Source organism: Chiloscyllium punctatum, chromosome 49 (genome assembly GCF_047496795.1).
Source record: "Chiloscyllium punctatum isolate Juve2018m chromosome 49, sChiPun1.3, whole genome shotgun sequence".
Lineage (NCBI taxonomy): Eukaryota > Metazoa > Chordata > Chondrichthyes > Orectolobiformes > Hemiscylliidae > Chiloscyllium > Chiloscyllium punctatum.
In genome coordinates, this window is record NC_092787.1 from 18,367,501 (window position 1) to 18,386,001 (window position 18,501).

General features: G+C 39.9%; 1 protein-coding gene across 8 annotated transcripts in view; it reads left to right on the forward strand.

Moving 5' to 3' along the window:
* LOC140469301 (SH2 domain-containing protein 3C-like) overlaps positions 1 to 3,526 on the forward strand; it is a 185,110-nt gene extending 181,584 nt beyond the window's left edge. For 5 of the 8 annotated variants that reach the window (XM_072565665.1, XM_072565667.1, XM_072565666.1 and 2 more), the window contains one exon: positions 780 to 3,526. In XM_072565665.1, coding sequence (XP_072421766.1) covers positions 780 to 955 — 176 coding nt within the window. In that variant the 3' untranslated portion in view covers positions 956 to 3,526. The remainder of the gene's footprint in view (positions 1 to 779) is intronic. The other 3 variants (XM_072565670.1, XM_072565672.1, XM_072565671.1) reach the window with 1 other exon arrangement.
* The last annotated feature ends 14,975 nt before the right edge of the window (positions 3,527 to 18,501 follow it).

Consider the following 18,501-nt stretch of genomic DNA (forward strand, 5'->3'; position numbering starts at 1 on the left):
GAGTCTGGTTTGGGAAATAATACAACATGTAGTGTGGTTAAAAAGTAAGAGAATTTGTGTGTTACTACAATTCTGTAAGCACTATTAGCACATTGTCAGTTCTCAGTGCTTTCTCCTCTGAGATGTAGACTTGGATTCAGTCCAGACAGATGGGTTGAATGCCAGTGATGAAGCTCATTGTTCTTGTTGGATACAAGTCTGCAACACAGAGTGCATGTAATTCAGAACAATGGTTACTAATGTCAGTTTTATTCAGAAAGACTACGTGGGTGTCTGATACAGGGAATCGAAATATTACATGGAGTATTAAAGTGTGCTCTGTAGCAGTTAGTATGGTGGGCAGACATATTTTTACGCTGCATCTTATAGAGTCAAATAATGGTACAGTGCAGAAAGCTCACTTGGGCATCATTCCTATCACGGTTACATGATTAGTCCCACTTCTCTGACCCATGGTCCTGCAAATTTTCCCCTTCAAACATTTACTGAATTCCATTTTGGCAGTTTCAAATGAATGTGCTCCCACTACTCTTTCAGGCAGCTTATTCCAGATCATAACTTCATAACTCATTGTATAAAAAAAGTCTCCTCAGTTCCAACCTTTGACAGCTGCATTGACTGCTCAGAGTCCACTTCAGGAGCGAAAGATAGGAATATCCTACAATAACCCAGGGTTAAGATGTTTGTGGCATTCAGATAGAAACACTTGTTGTTCAGCTAGAAACACTTTTATCAAAGGAAGCTTAAAGATATGACTTCTTATTTGTTTTCTTCCTCAGGATTTCAGGAAAATGAACAAATTCTTGAAATCTTCAAAACTGAGTTCCAGATGCGGTTGCTGTGGGGGAGCCGAGGAGCAGAAGGCAACCAAGTCGAGCGATATGAAAAGTTTGAGAAGGTCCTAAGCGCACTTTCAAACAAATTGGAACCTCCAGTCCGTCATAGTGAATTGTAGCTTGGAAGGCAAAAAATAATTCACAAAGGCTCTTAAAAAGCAGTATGTGTTTGGTTAAAGGGAGCAATCACTGGAGAGGAACTTCCTAGTTTCGTATTTTTGTTTTATTTAAATTTGATGTTTTAAAAGAATTGAGTGTGTGATCGATAGAGCACTATCTTGCTAATGCTACTAGTGATTCATCATGGCTGTGCACAGAATCACAAAGAAACAGGAAGTGATGGAAATGGCAGGGTTTCTTTTAGGTAATCATAAGTATTTCTGACTCATTCTGGAGGTTAAGGAGTTTTAAAAATTCCACAATCCGGCTGATAAAGTCAGCACCCCACTTTGTACTGAGCTGAAGAGATCACATGAATCCATCATTTGCTCCTTGGTCTGTGTCAAATTAGCTCACCTTTCCAGGGGAATACCGAGTGACTGACTACAAAAATGATCAGTGATCATTATTTTGGACACAGCTGACAAAAGTCAGCTGTGATCATTATTCAGTGATAATTCTTAGAAAATGGATCATCAGACAAGATTGGGGTTGACCATGGTTAGTGGAGGGAAATAAACTTGAAGGACCAAATGGACTGCTCTCGAAAGAGCCGGTGTACATTCAGCAGGCTGCATGACTCTCTTTTGTATTGTTATGACTTAAGATGCCCTGATGCCTTATAGAGCTGAATGGGTTGTCAACATACAGTCTCCATACTTGTACATGAACGACTGTAATGTAAGTGAGGTCAGATGGTATCTGTGGAACTGCACCCGAGCAAAAGCCTTCAGGAGGAGGGAAAGAAGTTGGGGTGAAATGTCGGTAGCAATGATCAGAAAATGAATCCTAATTAAAGATCTCCAAAACATGACCACATGCAAGGTGATTAGCACTTTCTCCAGAAAGAAACTAACCAAAAAACATGACCAATAGACAACAACATGCATTTAACTACTGCATTTAATGTAAAAAAATGCTACATGTGAAAGTGAAAGAAAACTCCTGAGCAACATGAACGTTAACTCAATGCTGAGTTATCTAGCTTGAGATATTGTGAAAATCAAAGAAATTATTAAAAGGTAGATCAGTATTCCTATTGAGTAAGACAAAGGGGGAAATTAGTGAGTTTCTGTTTGGAATGTTACCCTTGAAGTGACAATGTCTGGCTGTCTCATTGTAAAGTTATTGTACAGTAAAGTTTTATTTCTCCACTCTAAGAGGGTCATTTTTGTTTAACCTATCCTCACCATTGTATTGGTGGGAGAGATTCTTCATCGATCATCATTCTCTGTGGCTTGTTGATCAAGAAGTGGCACCGTAAACACCATGAGCAGATGTCAATGAACCTGAGGTGGATAGTGTATGATAACATTCTTCTTTGGAGACAGGAAACTTAGGTACAAAATGCCATTACCGACTACGTGGTGAGGGCAACTCAGAAGGACAGTGGATATACAACCAAGCCAAGTGGCTTACTGAACAAGAACAAATTATCTAGTGAAGAACCTGTCAAACATTTTACTCCTCACACTATCCAGCGATGCTTTCACAAAATAAGCCAGGTTTGGTTGTCGAGAAAGATGCTTTCTATTTCAATGACCTGTTTGGTGCTCTTTACCTGGATTCACTGGAGTGAAGTGTCACAAATGAAGGGGAACATGTGGAACTGTACCCGAGCACAAGACAGAAAACTTGGGAGGGCGGAAAATTGAGTAGCTGTACTTTTATTAGCTTTCTATGTGGAAACTAACATTTCGCAGAGACTCCAAACCATTCCTCCACATCGAATATCTCATGCTGAGGAACTATGAAATCATGAGCATCTCATAATTTACTTTGGGATGGATGAAAGAAATGCAGAATTGAGTTTCAAAAAACTATTATAGGTGCATTTGGAGATATTAATTGTGTTATAATACAAGTAAACAAGGAAACATGCTATATATTGAAAGCCAAAGCTGATGAGCCACATACAGACCCTAAGTACTGGTCTCCATTACATAATATTTACTGTATTTCCAGGGCTAGGCTTTTGGAATGGACAGTGTTTCTGAGACAGCTGTTGTTGAACCTCCAGCCTTACCCAAACCATATGCACCAAAATAAAAACACAAAATTGTGCATTTTGACACTTATTAAGTGGAGTGACACAATATTACATGGTTTAAAACACAAAGATGCAAAATTTTTTAACCTAAATTTTATGTAAATAACATCAATTCTGCACCAAATCTTCAATTCCCAGGACTTGAGTGTACTTTACAGGCAGTCAGAATCCAAATTATATTGCATTTTTGTCTTTTAGCTCATTCTACATGAACCCACAATCCTTCAGTGTTCTATTATTCTGCTTTACAATTATGGCACAGTGTAAATACAGAGATGTACATATAAATTCTATGTCCTTGCATAAAAAACAAAGCCCTGTTTGATGTAGAGTATAATCCTGGATGTTGATGAATGTATTAATTTGTATTAATAGAGTTGTGTAAGGCAAAATAAGTAATTGTGTGTGATTTCTGGAATTCAATGGTGCAAATGAAGTAATTTTTTAAATGTACATGTGAACTATAAAATTATAAAAATAAACATTTCACATACTGAAATATAAGGAAAAATCTGATTTACAATTTTGATGTGAATAATATATTGTTTATAAATGATAAAAGTTGTAATGTTCCAATGGGTTAACTGCAGTGATCATAGAATGTCTGTGGATCTATACTCTCCCGTTACATATAGCCTACAGGAGAAGAGAAATAAAAGATACAGGATCACTAACAGTGTTTGACGGTGGTGAGAACACAGGTACCTCTCAATAACAGTTAAGATCGTGCAGCAATGCAATATACTTCCCCTTTGAATATATCTGTTGTCATTTTTGATCAATTTTATAGTTCTTTAGTAACCTTACCACACAAACTGCCCCATTGAAGCTGTGGAACTGTCCTTAATGTATCTCTCTTTGTTGGAGTTATCTGGCAAAGCATCAAACACATTGCAGACTGAATACTCTCGTTATGGAATTCAAAGGCTGTGTACACTCAGGGTACATATAAACCACAAATCTTTAATCTGCTGACAATGCTTGAGGAAAAGGCGAGCTTCACTTTACAGGCTGTTTGTAGACACTTTTAAATATATTTGTTTCTGTTATTCAAAGGGATGGATGGGAATGCTGAGGAACAGAGCTTGCTCCTTCGGAGCCTAGCACCAGTGTTGTGTGCTCCCAGATCACATAGAGCAGAGGTCAGCTGCTGAGTGAAACTTTCCTCATTCTGTCCCAACAATGCTTCAACTCCAGTTTCCAGTCACTCAGTAACCCCTAACTTAGTGTGAAATTTTCATTTTCCACTCTACGTCTCCTGTGGACGTAGAAGAGCAATTTTAGTGTCAGGTGGAGTAGCCTTGTATATTTGGTGCATAAACACAAGAATAGTGAAACTCGAGCAGCTTCATACTGCATTTAAGTTTTTGATTAAAATTATAAAATTAAATTAATCTGACAAAATGTTAAGATGACTACAGGTCTGATACATCATTCAAATCACATATACTTACAGCTTTCCAACCCTTCCAGAAGTTTAACAAAGATTATTAACTAGACAGTATACACATTATGAGACATTGTCTAGTTTCAAGACCTGATTGACAGTATTCAGGAGAGGAGTGGCAGAGTTGGAATGTGCCACATATGGTTTCAATGTGCTTCTAGACCAAAAACACAAAACTCAAAATACTTCAATACTGGCATCATTGCTGACTGAGTTAAATCAAATAAACAATCCGCTCCCTTGAGAGCTAGTGAAAATGCAAAAAAGCAGGATCCAATATATATGCAGATGTTGCATGAATTTCAAAACTTATAAATACAAACACTGAATATGGTTTCTCCCATGAACTTTTTGTGAAATTGATGACTATTGATGAGATTGACCACACCAAACAGCTTTGTCTGAAATGTGAACTCAGTGATGCCAGGCTGGTCAAGGTATGATGGCAGAGGATTAATTCTGCCCTCAATTAACAGGGTTGGATGGCCCTGATAGGGGGTCATTGGACAATGTAAATGCATGGAATTATTAGTTGATTTTCCCTGTCCTTCACCACCACATCCCAGCTTAGAGGTACAGAGATCAATATAACATGTTATCATATTGTGGGAAATTTTAACCCTAAATTTTTGCTGCAGCTTTGAATCACCTGGCAGTCTTGAGTACATTTTAATTTATCCATTGTCTAAGTGAATATTAGGAAGACACATAACAATGAGGCCATCGTCTATACTTTGGTAACTAGAATACACCATGTCACTAAATAATTATCCTATTTACATATACTCTTATAAACTGAGTGTCAGCACTCAATATCTTGAAGTTATACAGATGCAGAAAGCAATAGTCAGATGTATCCTTCAAAATTACATTTGGACAATCATCCACAAAGATTCCTTGCAAGATTTGAATGTTTGCCCAGTCTTGTTAGTTGATCATTGAATGGTATGCCTCTAGCCATTTATATCTATAACAACTCATTCTGGTATCTTTAGACGTGCATAGGTTGTGAAGCTGTCGCTGCTACTTTTTCTGGTTCCAAGCTAAGGATCTTTCTGAGCTTCTGAGTAGCTACTGTCCGGCTGGAGAACTGAGACCTTGGGTTCAAAGGGTTGGATTTCATTTTAGAAAATAGTGCTACCAAAGATGTGCTGGTTGGGTGGGCCACGCTAAATGGCCTCATAGTGTTCGGAGATGTGTAGGTTAGATGTGTTAGCCATGGTAAAACCCCCATGTGGATTTGGGGGTGGTGGGTCTGGGTGGGATGCTCTTTGGAAGGTTGATGCAGACTCAATGTGCTGAATGCCCTCTTTCTGCATGGTAGGAATTCTATGATTCTAAGCTTAAAAATGAATCCATTAATAAATGCTAAGCATACAATACTGAATATCAGGAGAAAATGTATCCTGCAAGAAACAAGAGAAATGCTAACAAATCTTTGAAGTTACATCCTGAAAGGATTTAGGGAGGAATGGGAAGAAGAATACTTTTTAAAATTGAAAGTGAACTTTAAAATAGATAAAACCTGGTCTCTAATTGGTTATCCATTACTGAATAATGATTTGATTGTAACAACAAGTCTCTCTTACTTTATCCAACTTTTGTCCATGTTGGGTTCCTTTAGAAGCAGATTCCATATCCCCCTCCCCCAAAAGTGGTCCTTCTTCATCTTGACCCTAGACTGTGAATTAGCAGACAAGTTGGATTGGGAGGTTTGGGATAAAAGAGTTAGTCATTGCTACAGTATGATCACAGATGTACAGTTTCTAGCAGTCATTCAATGGTAATCAGCAGTGGGAATTCTGGGTGGTTCTTCCCTGTTGCTAATATTGCAGCAGCAAGGTAGGTTATGGCAGGTCTCAGCTGACATATAGGATTGAATTTAGAAACTTCTCAATGTGATTGATGCATTAAAATAAGATGCATGTATTGTGCTATAGGGCACACATGAGAAATTTAGAAATTTCACCCCTGCAATTTGTGAACATTCGCACCAAGTTTTTGTTATTTATAATATGTGAGCATTTCAATTAATAAGATGGAAAGAACAATTGTGTTCTCTGAGTCATATTTTGCACAGTAGAACTATAGATGTTCGTTGGAATCTGGAAAGATAAATTTGTAATGAATATAATTTGAGACCAAATATTCCCCCATACTGTGAGATTTAAGACAAGAGATTATGCTTCCATCATCTTATGCTGATCTCAGTACAGCTTTTACTAAGCGATGCTATTTTAATCAAAGTTTAGACATATGATTGCAAACTTTCTTCTCTTTCTGAGTGTGATTGTATTTGTTTGTATTTCCAAATACATGCAAAAGAAAGGATTATTTCACAAGAAATATTTTATCCAAAGCAACATAATTAGTGTAATAAACGGGTCAAGAGGCCAGAAGACAGTGCAACTCTCCTTCAGCCCTGCATGGAAGTGACAGCTAGCGCACCCTACAACCCATCCTCCCATCCTGGCACCTTCCCCTGCCACCGCAGGAACTGCAAAACCTGCGCCCACACCTCCTCCCTCGCCTCCATCCAAGGGCCTAAAGGAGCCTTCCACATCCATCAAAGTTTTACCTGCACATCCACTAATATCATTTATTGTATCCGTTGCTCCCGATGCAGTCTCCTCTACATTGGGGAGACTGGAAGCCTCCAAGCAGAGCGCTTTAGGGAACATCTCCAGGACACCCGCACTAATCAACCACACCGCCCTGTGGCCCAACATTTCAACTCCCCCTCCCACTCTGCCAAGGACATGGAGGTCCTGGGCCTCCTTCACCGCCGCTCCCTCACCACCAGACGCCTGGAGGAAGAACGCCTCATCTTCCGCCTCGGAATACTTCAACTCCAGGACATCAATGTGGACTTCAAGTTTCCTCATTTCCCCTTCCCCCACCTCACCCTAGCTCCAAACTTCCAGCTCAGCACTGTCCCCATGACTTGTCCGACCTGCCTATCTTCTTTTCCACCTATCCACTCCACCATCCTCCCTGACCTATCACCTTCATCCCCTCTCCCACTCACCTATTGTACTCCATGCTACTTTCTCCCCACCCTCCTCGAGCTTATCTCTCCACGCTTCAGGCTCTCTGCCTTTATTCCTGATGAAGGGCTTTTGCCCGAAATGTCGATTTTGCTGCTCCTCGGATGCTGCCTGAACTGCAGTGCTCTTCCAGCACCACTAATCCAAAATCTGGTTTCCAGCATCTGCAGTCATTGTTTTTACCTAGCTAGATCATGTGTTCAAGTGGGGCTGGGCAGTACCACTACTGAGGGGAAGGTTGCACAGATCTCTGCTGCAGAGGGTTAGGAGGGGGAAAAGCAGAAATTGGTTCATGTATGTTCCCACCTGTGGGAGTGAGGTCTACTGAATTTCAGTTGTGAGTTCCAGCTATGTCTTGTTGAAGTTTACAGGATGTTGGTCAGGCCTCTTCTGGAGTACGGTGTCTCGCTCTGGTCTCCCTATTATAGGAAGGATATTATTAAGCTGGAGAATGTTCAGAAGAGATTTACCAGAATGTTGCTGGGACTGGAGCGTTTGAGTTATAAGTAAAGGCTGGATAGACTGGAACTTCTTTCATGGAGCATAGGAAGTTGAGGGGTGACCTTATACGGGTCTATAAAATCAGGAGTGGCATGGATAGGGTGAATGACAGGTTTCTTTTCCCTAGAGTTGGGGATTTCAAGACTAGAGGGCATATTTTTAAGGTGAGAGGAATAAGATTTTAAAAAAGACATGAGGGTCAATTTTAGATTAGATTAGATTAGATTAGATTCCCTACAGTGTGGAAACAGGCCCTTTGGCCCAACCAGTCCACACCGACCCTCCGAAGAGTAACCCACCCAGACCCATTTCCCTCTGACTAATTGACCTAACACTATGGGGCAATTTAGCATGGCCAATTCACCTGATCTGCACATCTTTCTTACACAATGGTTTGTGTATGGAATGAAATTCCAGAGGAAGTGGTGAATGTGAATACAGTTACAACATTGAAAAGACACTTCGATAAGTCCATGAATAGAAAAGGATTGGAGGGATATGGGTCAGAGCAGGTAGGTGGGTCTATTTTAGTTTGGGATTAAGTTCAGCATGTACTGGTTGGACCGAAGGGTCTGATTCCGTGCTGAATTACTCTGACTCTCTGACTCTCAAAGTGGCTGGAGTCAGACTTGTAGACCTCGAGCTTTAAAGTTGAAAGGGCTACCCATTGAGCCATGGCTAATATTGTAATTTTCAGACAGGCTGTTTTTTGCAGATTTGACAATACAAAATACAGTTGCCTTTTTGCATGTGCCAACTGGAACTGCTGCATGTTGCAACCAAATTAATGGACTATGTTTCACAGTGGGATTGATTGGTACTCTGTTATAAAGTGGAAAGACGTCAGACCTAAATCTCCTGTTATATCCCTGCCATACCCATTTTGGTTCATGGGTTTCCCACATGATGAGCTACCAGTCCTATGACTGGGGGTGCAGGCTACTGAATTATGGCTAACTGCTTTTAGAAGAGATGTGGGAAATCAGAGAGCGAGAGAGAGGAAGTGGTGGGGGGGGGGGGGGGGGGGCAAGGGCAGAAAGAAAAAGTTAAATCTATTCCAAAAAAGTCATGTTTATTGTGGTTTGTGGGGAGAAGCTAGGTAGATTATCACAAGACAAATTGCTGTGACAGGTGCAGTCACTACATCTGTCTGTTCTTCTGGGAATTCTAGCTTCTGGCAAAATCATTAAAGAATGGCTTGTGTTAAAGGAGCAGTGTTGTTAAGTAGAATTGCCTGTCAGGTTTGTTTCCAGGTATCAAGCTGTCTCAAAGTCTGTCCCACAAATTGAAAGATGATATAGAGCAAAATTGGAGGATAGTCAAAATATTGGCAACATTTTCTTCCCTTGAATTTTCTCTCACTTCTCTTCTCAAGGTTCCAGGGATAGTTCTGTGGATATGATTGCCCTCTGGCATTTAATGAAAGTGATTATCTCTAACCTTTGGCCAAGGCAACAGGGGCCATTTTGATTCTGGCCAATTGTTAACATACGTAATATTGGTTTGACCACTTGTAAAATACATCAGCACCATTTCACTGGCTTCAATGGGAATGAAAATCAGAGGTGGCATTTACAGGGTGGGCCAGCTAACATATTCTACTTTACACCATTAGCTAAAGTCAAAGTTAATTCCAGTGAGTTTTAGCAGGTTATGAATCATTTAGGAGCCAGATCCTGAGGGAGAGCTTGCTAACTGGATACAAAATTGGCTTGATGGTAGGAAACAGAGAATTTTGGTGGAGGGTTGTTTTTCAGACTGGAAGCCTGGAGGTGTTCTGCAGGGATTGGTGCTGGGTCCACTATCATTTATATAAATGATTTGGATGAGAATTTAGGAAGCATGGTTAGTAAGTTTATGGATCAGTAAGAAACAGCAGAAAGGTGAGTAGCAACGCTTGCTCGAGACATGTCTGAAGGCAGCTGAAAAGGCATACTTTGATAAGGCCCTTGTTGGCTAAACTGCAGAGGATCACAGTGCTTCAGTCCACACTGAACTCCATGCTCACACAGACAGCTAAGAGGGAGCTTACATTTGCAAAACAAAGGCTGTTTGAGCATGGAGATAAGCCAGGAAAAGGAATGCTCTGTAAGCCATTACCTCGATCAGGGAAGATACTGGAAATTTAATCCATGGAAATTTTACTACAAACTATACCAGTCTGAAAGTTCTGAGGATGGATGGGTTAGGATGGAGTCTTTTTTAAGAATTTGTACCTCCCAAGAGTGATCCCTGAGCAAGAGTCTCTCCTTAATGCCCCATTGTCGGTGCAAGAAGTGCAGGAGTCTGTGAGGCAGCTTCAGAATGGAAAGGCGCCTGGTCCTGACGGATTTCCCTGTGAGTTTTATAAGTAATTTATAAGTATACTGTCAGGACCTATGCTTAATATGTTTAACGATTCACATAGTCATGGCCTCCTCCCGCCATCTTTAAGAGAGGCAAACATCTCTCTTATTCTTAAAAAAGTGTAGGCCTTGGAGGACTGTGCTTCCTATAGGCCCATCTCACTCCTAAATGTTGATTTCAAAATCTTATCTAAGACTCTTGCACCAGGACTATGAACCTGTGCTGCCCTCCATTATTAAGGAGGAAATGGCAGGTTTTATAAAAGATCGCAGATCGTCGCATAATGTCAGGAGGTTACTTAATATGATCCAGGTATGTCAATAATGATCAATACAGGGATTAGTGATCTCTTCAGACGTGGAGAAGGCAGTTGACTGGGCTGAGTATCCATATCTTTTTTATACTTTAAAGCGGTTTGGCTTGGGTGAGGTCTTTATCAGGTGGATAAAGGTTTTGTATAGTGACCCTATTGCTGCATTCCTCATCAGTGGTGTGCAGTCAAGCAACTTCAATAACCTTAGGAGCAATCAACAGGGCTGTCCCTTTTCACTGTTGCTTTTCACATTGGTGGTTGAACTACTGACGGAGGCAATACAGAGGGATCCCAATATATCTGCTCCAGAAGTGGGGACAAAGTCGCATAAGATTGCATTGCATGCAGATGATGTCCTTATCTTTTTATCAAACCCAATGGTTTGGGTGCTGCATCTGATATAATGCATTAATTCGTTTGGCAGCTTTTTTGGTTCCAAGATCAACTTTGCGAAATCAGAGGCCATACCCATGTGAGGTCTCCCAAAAGTGCTTGATCCTGAGGGCAAATCTCTATTTTCCTTTAGATGGTCACAAGAAGGCTTTCCCTACTTAGGCATATTTATTAATTCCGTCTTTGATCAGCCATTTAAAATCAATTTTGCCCATTTATTTGACATAATCAAATAAGACCTTCAAAGATGGGAGGTGCTTCTGATCTCTTGGTTAGGTCGGATAGCCCTCATTAAAATGAACATTCTGCCCCGCCTGTTGTATCCTATGTGAATGCTTCCTCTGCTTTTTACTAAAGCAAATATTTAGAAGATTGAACGGCTTATTCTTAGTTTAGTTCCTTTATCTGGTATCGTAAGTGACCTCTTATTAAACTGACTAAACTGCAGGTACCCAACAGACTGGGAGGAGTGGACCTCCCAGATATCAAAAACTATAAATTAAGCTCATTGTTATCTTATGGGGTCCCTCACTCACTATGGCTTGACATCGAAGCATCTCAGGCGAGATGCCCCCTTACTCGCTTGCTATTCTTGGACAAAATGAGGACATTTAAGGAATATTGCCATAGCCCAGCAGTAGTTAATATTGTTAAAGCATGGAGGACAATGCATCAGAGTGAGAGCAATATTGCCAAAACATCTTTTTTTACACCCATAGTTGGTATGCTGGGTTTTCAGCTGGGGATGATGAACTCGAGGTTTACACTATCGGTAGCTAGAGGTGTGTCTTGCCTGGGTGACTTATTTGAGGGGGATATACTAATGTTATTTGAACAGTTGGCTGGAAATATGAGTTGCCCGCTAGGGACCTCTTCGTTTTTTTTTTCAAATTAGGAATTCCATACAAGAAGAGACCACACTTTTAACTGATTCTTATAGATCTGACACAAAGAGGGTGCTGAGTGCTGAGAACACAGTATCTGTCAGCAATGTCCATCAGCTATTGGGAGAGGGTCCCTTGGACGAGTCCGTATGGCTCTGTAAGGTATGGGAGAGGGAGCTGGACGTTGAGATCTCTTCTGAAGTATGGGAGGATATCTAGGAAGATGCAAGGAGGATCTCGATTTGCAACATGACCCATGCTTTGCAACTGAAAATCCCCCACAGGGTCTACTTGGCTCCAAGCCACCTTTCAAAACTTAAAGCTGGAGTATCTCCAATGTGTCCTAAATGCAAAATGCAGTATGGGTACACTCACTGTCTCTGGTCCTGCTACAGGCTGCGGGCATGTTAGAGCACTGTGGTAGGCGAAATAGAGAAAGTCTTGGGGTCAGAAGTGGAGATGGACCTAATCTCACTTCTTCTTGGCCTTGTTAATCCACTTCCATTAGACACTCACAAAAAAAAGCTTTTCAGTATCCTCACTTTTTGTGCAAGAAGGAACAATCTGTTAGGGTGGATGTCTGAAACCACTCCCACCCACCTCCCCTCCCACCACCCAGCATTTGCCAGCATTTTCTTGTTTTATTTCAGCATTCCAGTATCTGAAGTATTTTGCTTTAGTCTAGATTTCAGCTATGAATTAAAACCCAAGATACTTTGAAAAAAAATAATGAACACTAATCTCATGAATTAGAAACAACAGGAAATCTTATTTCAAACTTTTTTTTATGTAGCTTTTTTATTCAATTCATTCACAGGATGAGGGCATAACTGGCAAGCCAGCTTTTATAGCCCATCCCCAATTGCCCAGAGGGCAGTAAAAAGTCAACTACATTGCTGTGGGTTACATATACTGTGAGTCACATGACAGTTTCCTTCCCTAACCAGATGTGTTTTTCCTGATAATCAACAATGGATTTTGGTCTTCTTAAACTTGTAATTCCACATTTTTATTGAATTCCAATTCCACTATCTGCCATGGCGTGAGCCAAACCCAAGTCACCAAAATATTACCTGGGTCTCTGGATTAGGAATACAGCAATAATACCATTAGGCCTCCCCACACTATCTTCTAAACCGAATAATTTAATTATTGACGTTTAACCAGAGACCTGGGATGGTTGCCCTCACATTGAAGCTAATTATTGGCATGAATCTAATTCTAGAGCTGATTAAAATGTACTCCAGACACTAAGCAAACATAAAACAAACAAATTAATCCTAAAAATGAATCATGATTGGGTGCTGATGGGCAACTTTGTTTTGAAAAATGATAGGATAGGAAGAAGGAGATTTCAAAGGGAGGGTAAAGGAGGGGGTTGCAAAGTGGGGTGAGGAAAGGAGGGAATGAGGAGGCTTCAAGTGGTTGGGGGAAGAAGAAGGTTGCAGTTTGTAGGAGAAAGGAGGAGGTTGCAAAGGGAGAAGTTGGAGGCTGCAATGGGTCACTTGCAATTGAAAAGTCTGCAACAGAGTAGCAAAGAAGGAGGCTGCAAGGTGTGAATGGAGGAAGGAGGAGGCTGTGAAGGGTGGATGGAGAAGAAAGCTTCAAAGGAGAGAGAATAAACCTGACAACAATCAAATACTCAACTACTTAGGAGCCAGGAAAATTTGAAATCACAGAGATAATGAATTTCTTTAAAATGAATTTGGAATATCTAGTTTAAAGCTCCAAAGGAACAATTTTTTAGAGAAAATATACTGGATGCTATTGCAATCAACACTGTCAATAGTTAGATTTAAACCTGTGAATAAAATCTGAAGTACGGTAAATAGGGTAAAAGCAGCTTGGTTAACATGTTTCAACTATATGCATAAGCAATCAAAATGCAATAGTTGCAGTCTGTGGAAGGTGGTTCCAGGCTTTTTGTTCAGATGTACCTATCAGTCCATCAGCTATTTTTAAATAACTTTTGTTGCTAATTGCGCCTGTTGTCTTGTACCAATGTAAATACTGCTGTGTCTAGGAAATTAATGCTTTCTTTTTGTGTTGTGGTTTTAAATTTTGTAGAACACTGATAATGAGGAAAGTAATTAATTTTTCTAATTCTGTCTTTGTGTGAAGGTATGGCTATAGGTTGTATGCAACTGCATAACCTAATAAATTAACTACTGAGAATAGAAAAGGAGCCTTTACAAGTCAAAATAAGAAATCTTCAAAAATTATCAAGTAGTCTGTGAGAAAATCTCAAGAAGAGTCCTTGAAAAAATATTTTTGATATGCAGGCACGTTCAAAGAAGCAGTGCTAGTCGCATAATATGAATGATCAATCTATGTGCAGTTATTCGACAAAGCTGTGATTAAAAAGTATTATACTGGAAACAGAGCTATCAATAGATGTTGTAAATACAGGCATAGAGTACAAAAGATTTTTTCTGAACATACATAAAAAACTTCAACCCCACTGACTATGATTTCCAATTCTGGGCATCAGAAGGTTGTGAAGTCTTTGTGCAGAGTTCAGAACACATATCCTAGATCAGCTTCAGGGATGAGAGGTTACAAAGAAGCTAGGACTATTCTCCTAAGAGTCAAGAAGCCTAAAGAGATTTAATGGAGGCATGTAAAATTATAATGGGTTTAGTTAGAATAAATTGAAAATGTTCAATGGCTAAAATATTGATTGTAAAATGACTCAAATTTCACTTCATTTAAAGAAGTGATTGGCATAGATTAAATGTCTGACACAGGGGAAAACATTTAGAATGTGCTCTCTCCCTGTTATGGAGGTGGTTACAGGTTCAAATTAATGTTCAAAAGGAAATTGCATCAATATTTGGAGAAAATATAGAACAGATTGGTGGAGTGTGGGGGAGGCTGTGATAAGGCTGACTTTATTTCTCTTCGAAAGAACTGGGGCAGAATCAATTGAGTGAATGGCCTTCTCCTGTTCTGCACTATTCTATTGGGCCCAAAATGTATTGTGAAGGTGCTCAACAGAAGCCATTGAGGAGCTAGAAGGGCTGGTGAGGTGAAAGTGCTGAACGAGGAGAAGCATTTTGACTCAAGATTTCTCTCTCGGAACCCAAATTAATCTACCATTTGTATTGCTATTTCCTTTCTTTATCTAATTCTTTCTCAACATAAACTTCATTTCTGTGGTTGTGTAGTAATCAAACTTTTTGTTCACTTTGTTGCCTGCACGACTTTGTTATATCTCATAGTGCAGTGCCTTCTTTTTGCATTCTTTTACCCTTTGAGGTTCTTTCCATAAACATTGATCCATACACTCAGCATTCAGATATCTATGCTAAGCTCCATCCTTTCCAGCAGCACTCATTGACTAATCAGATAACTATAAGCAAGATAAAGGAGCTGGTCCCATGTAAGTTAATAGTGTAATAAGGACCCTTTGCAGAATGGGATAGGATGAGCAGACTTTAATACTCATTTTGCAGGTCATATTTATACAGCCATCCAGGAAGGAGTTCAGCAGCTGCACTCTTTATATATTTGTTTAACACATACAATGACCTGTCTAATCTGCATTCAATGACCCCACCTCAGCAGATGCCTGCCCTGCTGTTAGCCTCATCCATCACAGAGACAGGTATCAGCATGACAATGGTGATGCCCCTCTGTCTGCAGCTGCCAACAGGATTCCAAAAGAAAGTTACTGTGTGGTGGAATTACTAGAGATCCTCTCGGACTGTGTCCTTACATCAATTTCAATAAAAGCAAATTTATGTGAGTATTTTAAGAGTGGGGGAGGAGTTGAACACATATTTTGGTTTATGCCACTTTAAGTATATTACCACTTCATAAGACGGAGGGGAAGTACAGCAAGGACATTTGAAAGTTGCTCTTACACTGGCCCTTGTAAATACACCACACACTGTGAAACTATGCAGCAGTTGATAAAGCATGGCACTGGATAAAACACAGCAGACCAGGCCAGATATGATGAGGACGAGAGCCAACATTCCGGGCATAACCATTCTTCAGGACTGATGAAGGGCTTTTGTCCGAAACATCGATTTTCCTGCTCCTCGGATGCTGCCTGACCTGCTGTGCTTTTCTAATCTTGACTCTGATCTCCAGCATCTGCAGTCCTCACTTTCACCTTCTTCAGGACTGGGGGTGGGGGGGAGCTGAGAGGTAAATCCCTAGTTTCCATATACCCCTTCCCCCAACCCCATCCCAGATCCAATCCTTTGACTAAAATCTGGAAAATGTCTAACACTACTACAGAATTCCATCATTACCTGGATTGAATAAAGTAGAGAACATCCACCACTATCTTCTCTTAGAACAAGGGGTGGGCAATAAATGTGGCCTTGCCAGCTTTGTCCATAACTCAAGAATAAAGCATCTTAAAAATACAAGTCAGGAACCTTTCCAAATTTAGTCCATGATTGTATGCTTTGCACCTTTCAATTGGGTTGGCATGAGTGCTACACTGGCAAATATTCGTTTTGAACTCGAGTTGAAATTTAGGTTTAGATATAGATGTAGACCTTATTGTCACGTGTACTGAACTACAGAAATACAGTGACAAGTGTATAATGTCACCACACATGGCATCATCTTAGGTACAAAGGTACCTAGGTTCAGAAAACCTTGTACAAAGCAGTAAGAGAAACAGAGTTAAAAAGTTAAGTGTTACCTTCATAGAATAAGAAAAATAAAGAAATACATTAAAGTTCTTCTTAATTTAAACTAGAAAAACAAAGGAATTAAGTTAAAACTTCAGCAGTTTTTGATGAGTCCTCTGCTTATCTCGCTCTCCAGGAGACCTGATGCGTCAGTTGTTTATAGAGTCTCAATTCGAAATGTTTTGATATAAGTAATCTTAATAATGGTAAAACACTATCAGCTGTCACTATCAGAAACATCCAAGCTCCAAACATGCTACTTCCCTGCAATTTAAATAAAAGTGTTCATGGGATTTGAGCATCATTGGCTAGGCTTGCATTTATTGTTCATCTCTAATTGCCCTGAAAAGTTGGTTGGAGCTGCCTAATTGAACCACTACATTTTATGGAATGTAGGGACACCCACAGTTCTGGGTTCTTGACAGCAAAGGAATGGCAATGTAGTTCTAAGTGAGGATGGTGCGCTCATGTTCCATTCAGGTTCCCAATCCTCAAGCTTCATTTATTTAGTTTTCCCTTCCTCCTACCACATCCATTTTTAAGACATAAACTTTGAATAACCTAATTGCAATTTCTGACATAAATTGATCTCATCCAAGTTCCTAATTCTTTTAGCCTTGGGTGTCTGGCATTACAGGCTCTGGTCCTTTACTCAGATCTTTAATTTAAAACAAAACTCCAAGTTTATCCTTGCCAAAATCAGGGATCTATAAAATGTGCTGTCAAAGTATATTGAAACCAAGATGCTCAATAAGCAGCCCAAATTGGAGTCTCAATATCATCACTGATTATTCAACTTGAGAGTTTGGGACTCTTTGAATTTCAACCAACATAGGTGAGTTGGAAGGATGATGCAATCAGAACAGGGGAGATTGGGTATGAGTCAGAGGGCAACAGTGGGTTGGCATCAGCTGCGTGTTAACGCAGTGACAGGAAGAATCCTTCTGCTCCCTCTGACTCAGTGTCCATGAAAGTTAAGATCAAACATCCTCAACAGATTCTATGAGCAGTACTGCAAGCTGTGAGTACACCACCACCACCATCGGCATTCCTCCCTCCCCCCCAAACATTTGTGGAATAGTCGACAATTAGGGCAAGAGCCCTCATTCCAAAATTGAAAAGTGGTCTGCTTTGATTCTAGACAGCTGCCATGGCCCGCTAAAAAAATCTGTGTTGATTCTAGAAAAGGTTGAGCTTTTCCTGTGCAAAATTTGCCATTATTGAACTATTTTATTTTTGCAACCAGATGCAAAATGATGGCCCCACATTGCTTTCTTTAACAGAAGTCATCTCCAAATGAAGTTGTACTAGTTTGAAAGTTGGCAAAATGACACAATGCAAGAAATTCTCCATGCAAGTTGTTACTTCAACAAGGGTAAATGGTAAAAAAAGCATTTACCCAAAACTTAAGAATCATTATGCATATCCTACAGAGTGAGTTAGATAAGTGTTTCTTTATTTTACAAGCAAGTTAGCCCAGCATGTTTAATTATATCCATGTAACTATTGTTATTCTTGAAATGAACAACTCCTGTTAATGTGAGGTGTTTCAACCTGTCTAGTTCACTGAAGGAACAAATGTCATTCATTTCAGGATCACGCATTTCGATAAGACAAGAGATAATTAAGGTGAAGATTTTTTTGGAAATTGAGCAGGGCAACAAGATAACCTCTTGTTCTTTAAAAGGTTTTATTGCTCATGAAGAAAGATTGGGTTACCTTATGTTTTTTGTTTCTGATAAGATTGCTAAATGCAGTACTAAATGTATCTCAATCTTGATATTGCTTCCTTGTACAAAATTTCAAATAGTGTTTGTAATATACAAATTGAGCATTGCTGAAAAAGACATGTTGTCAAAGCTTTTCATCTTGC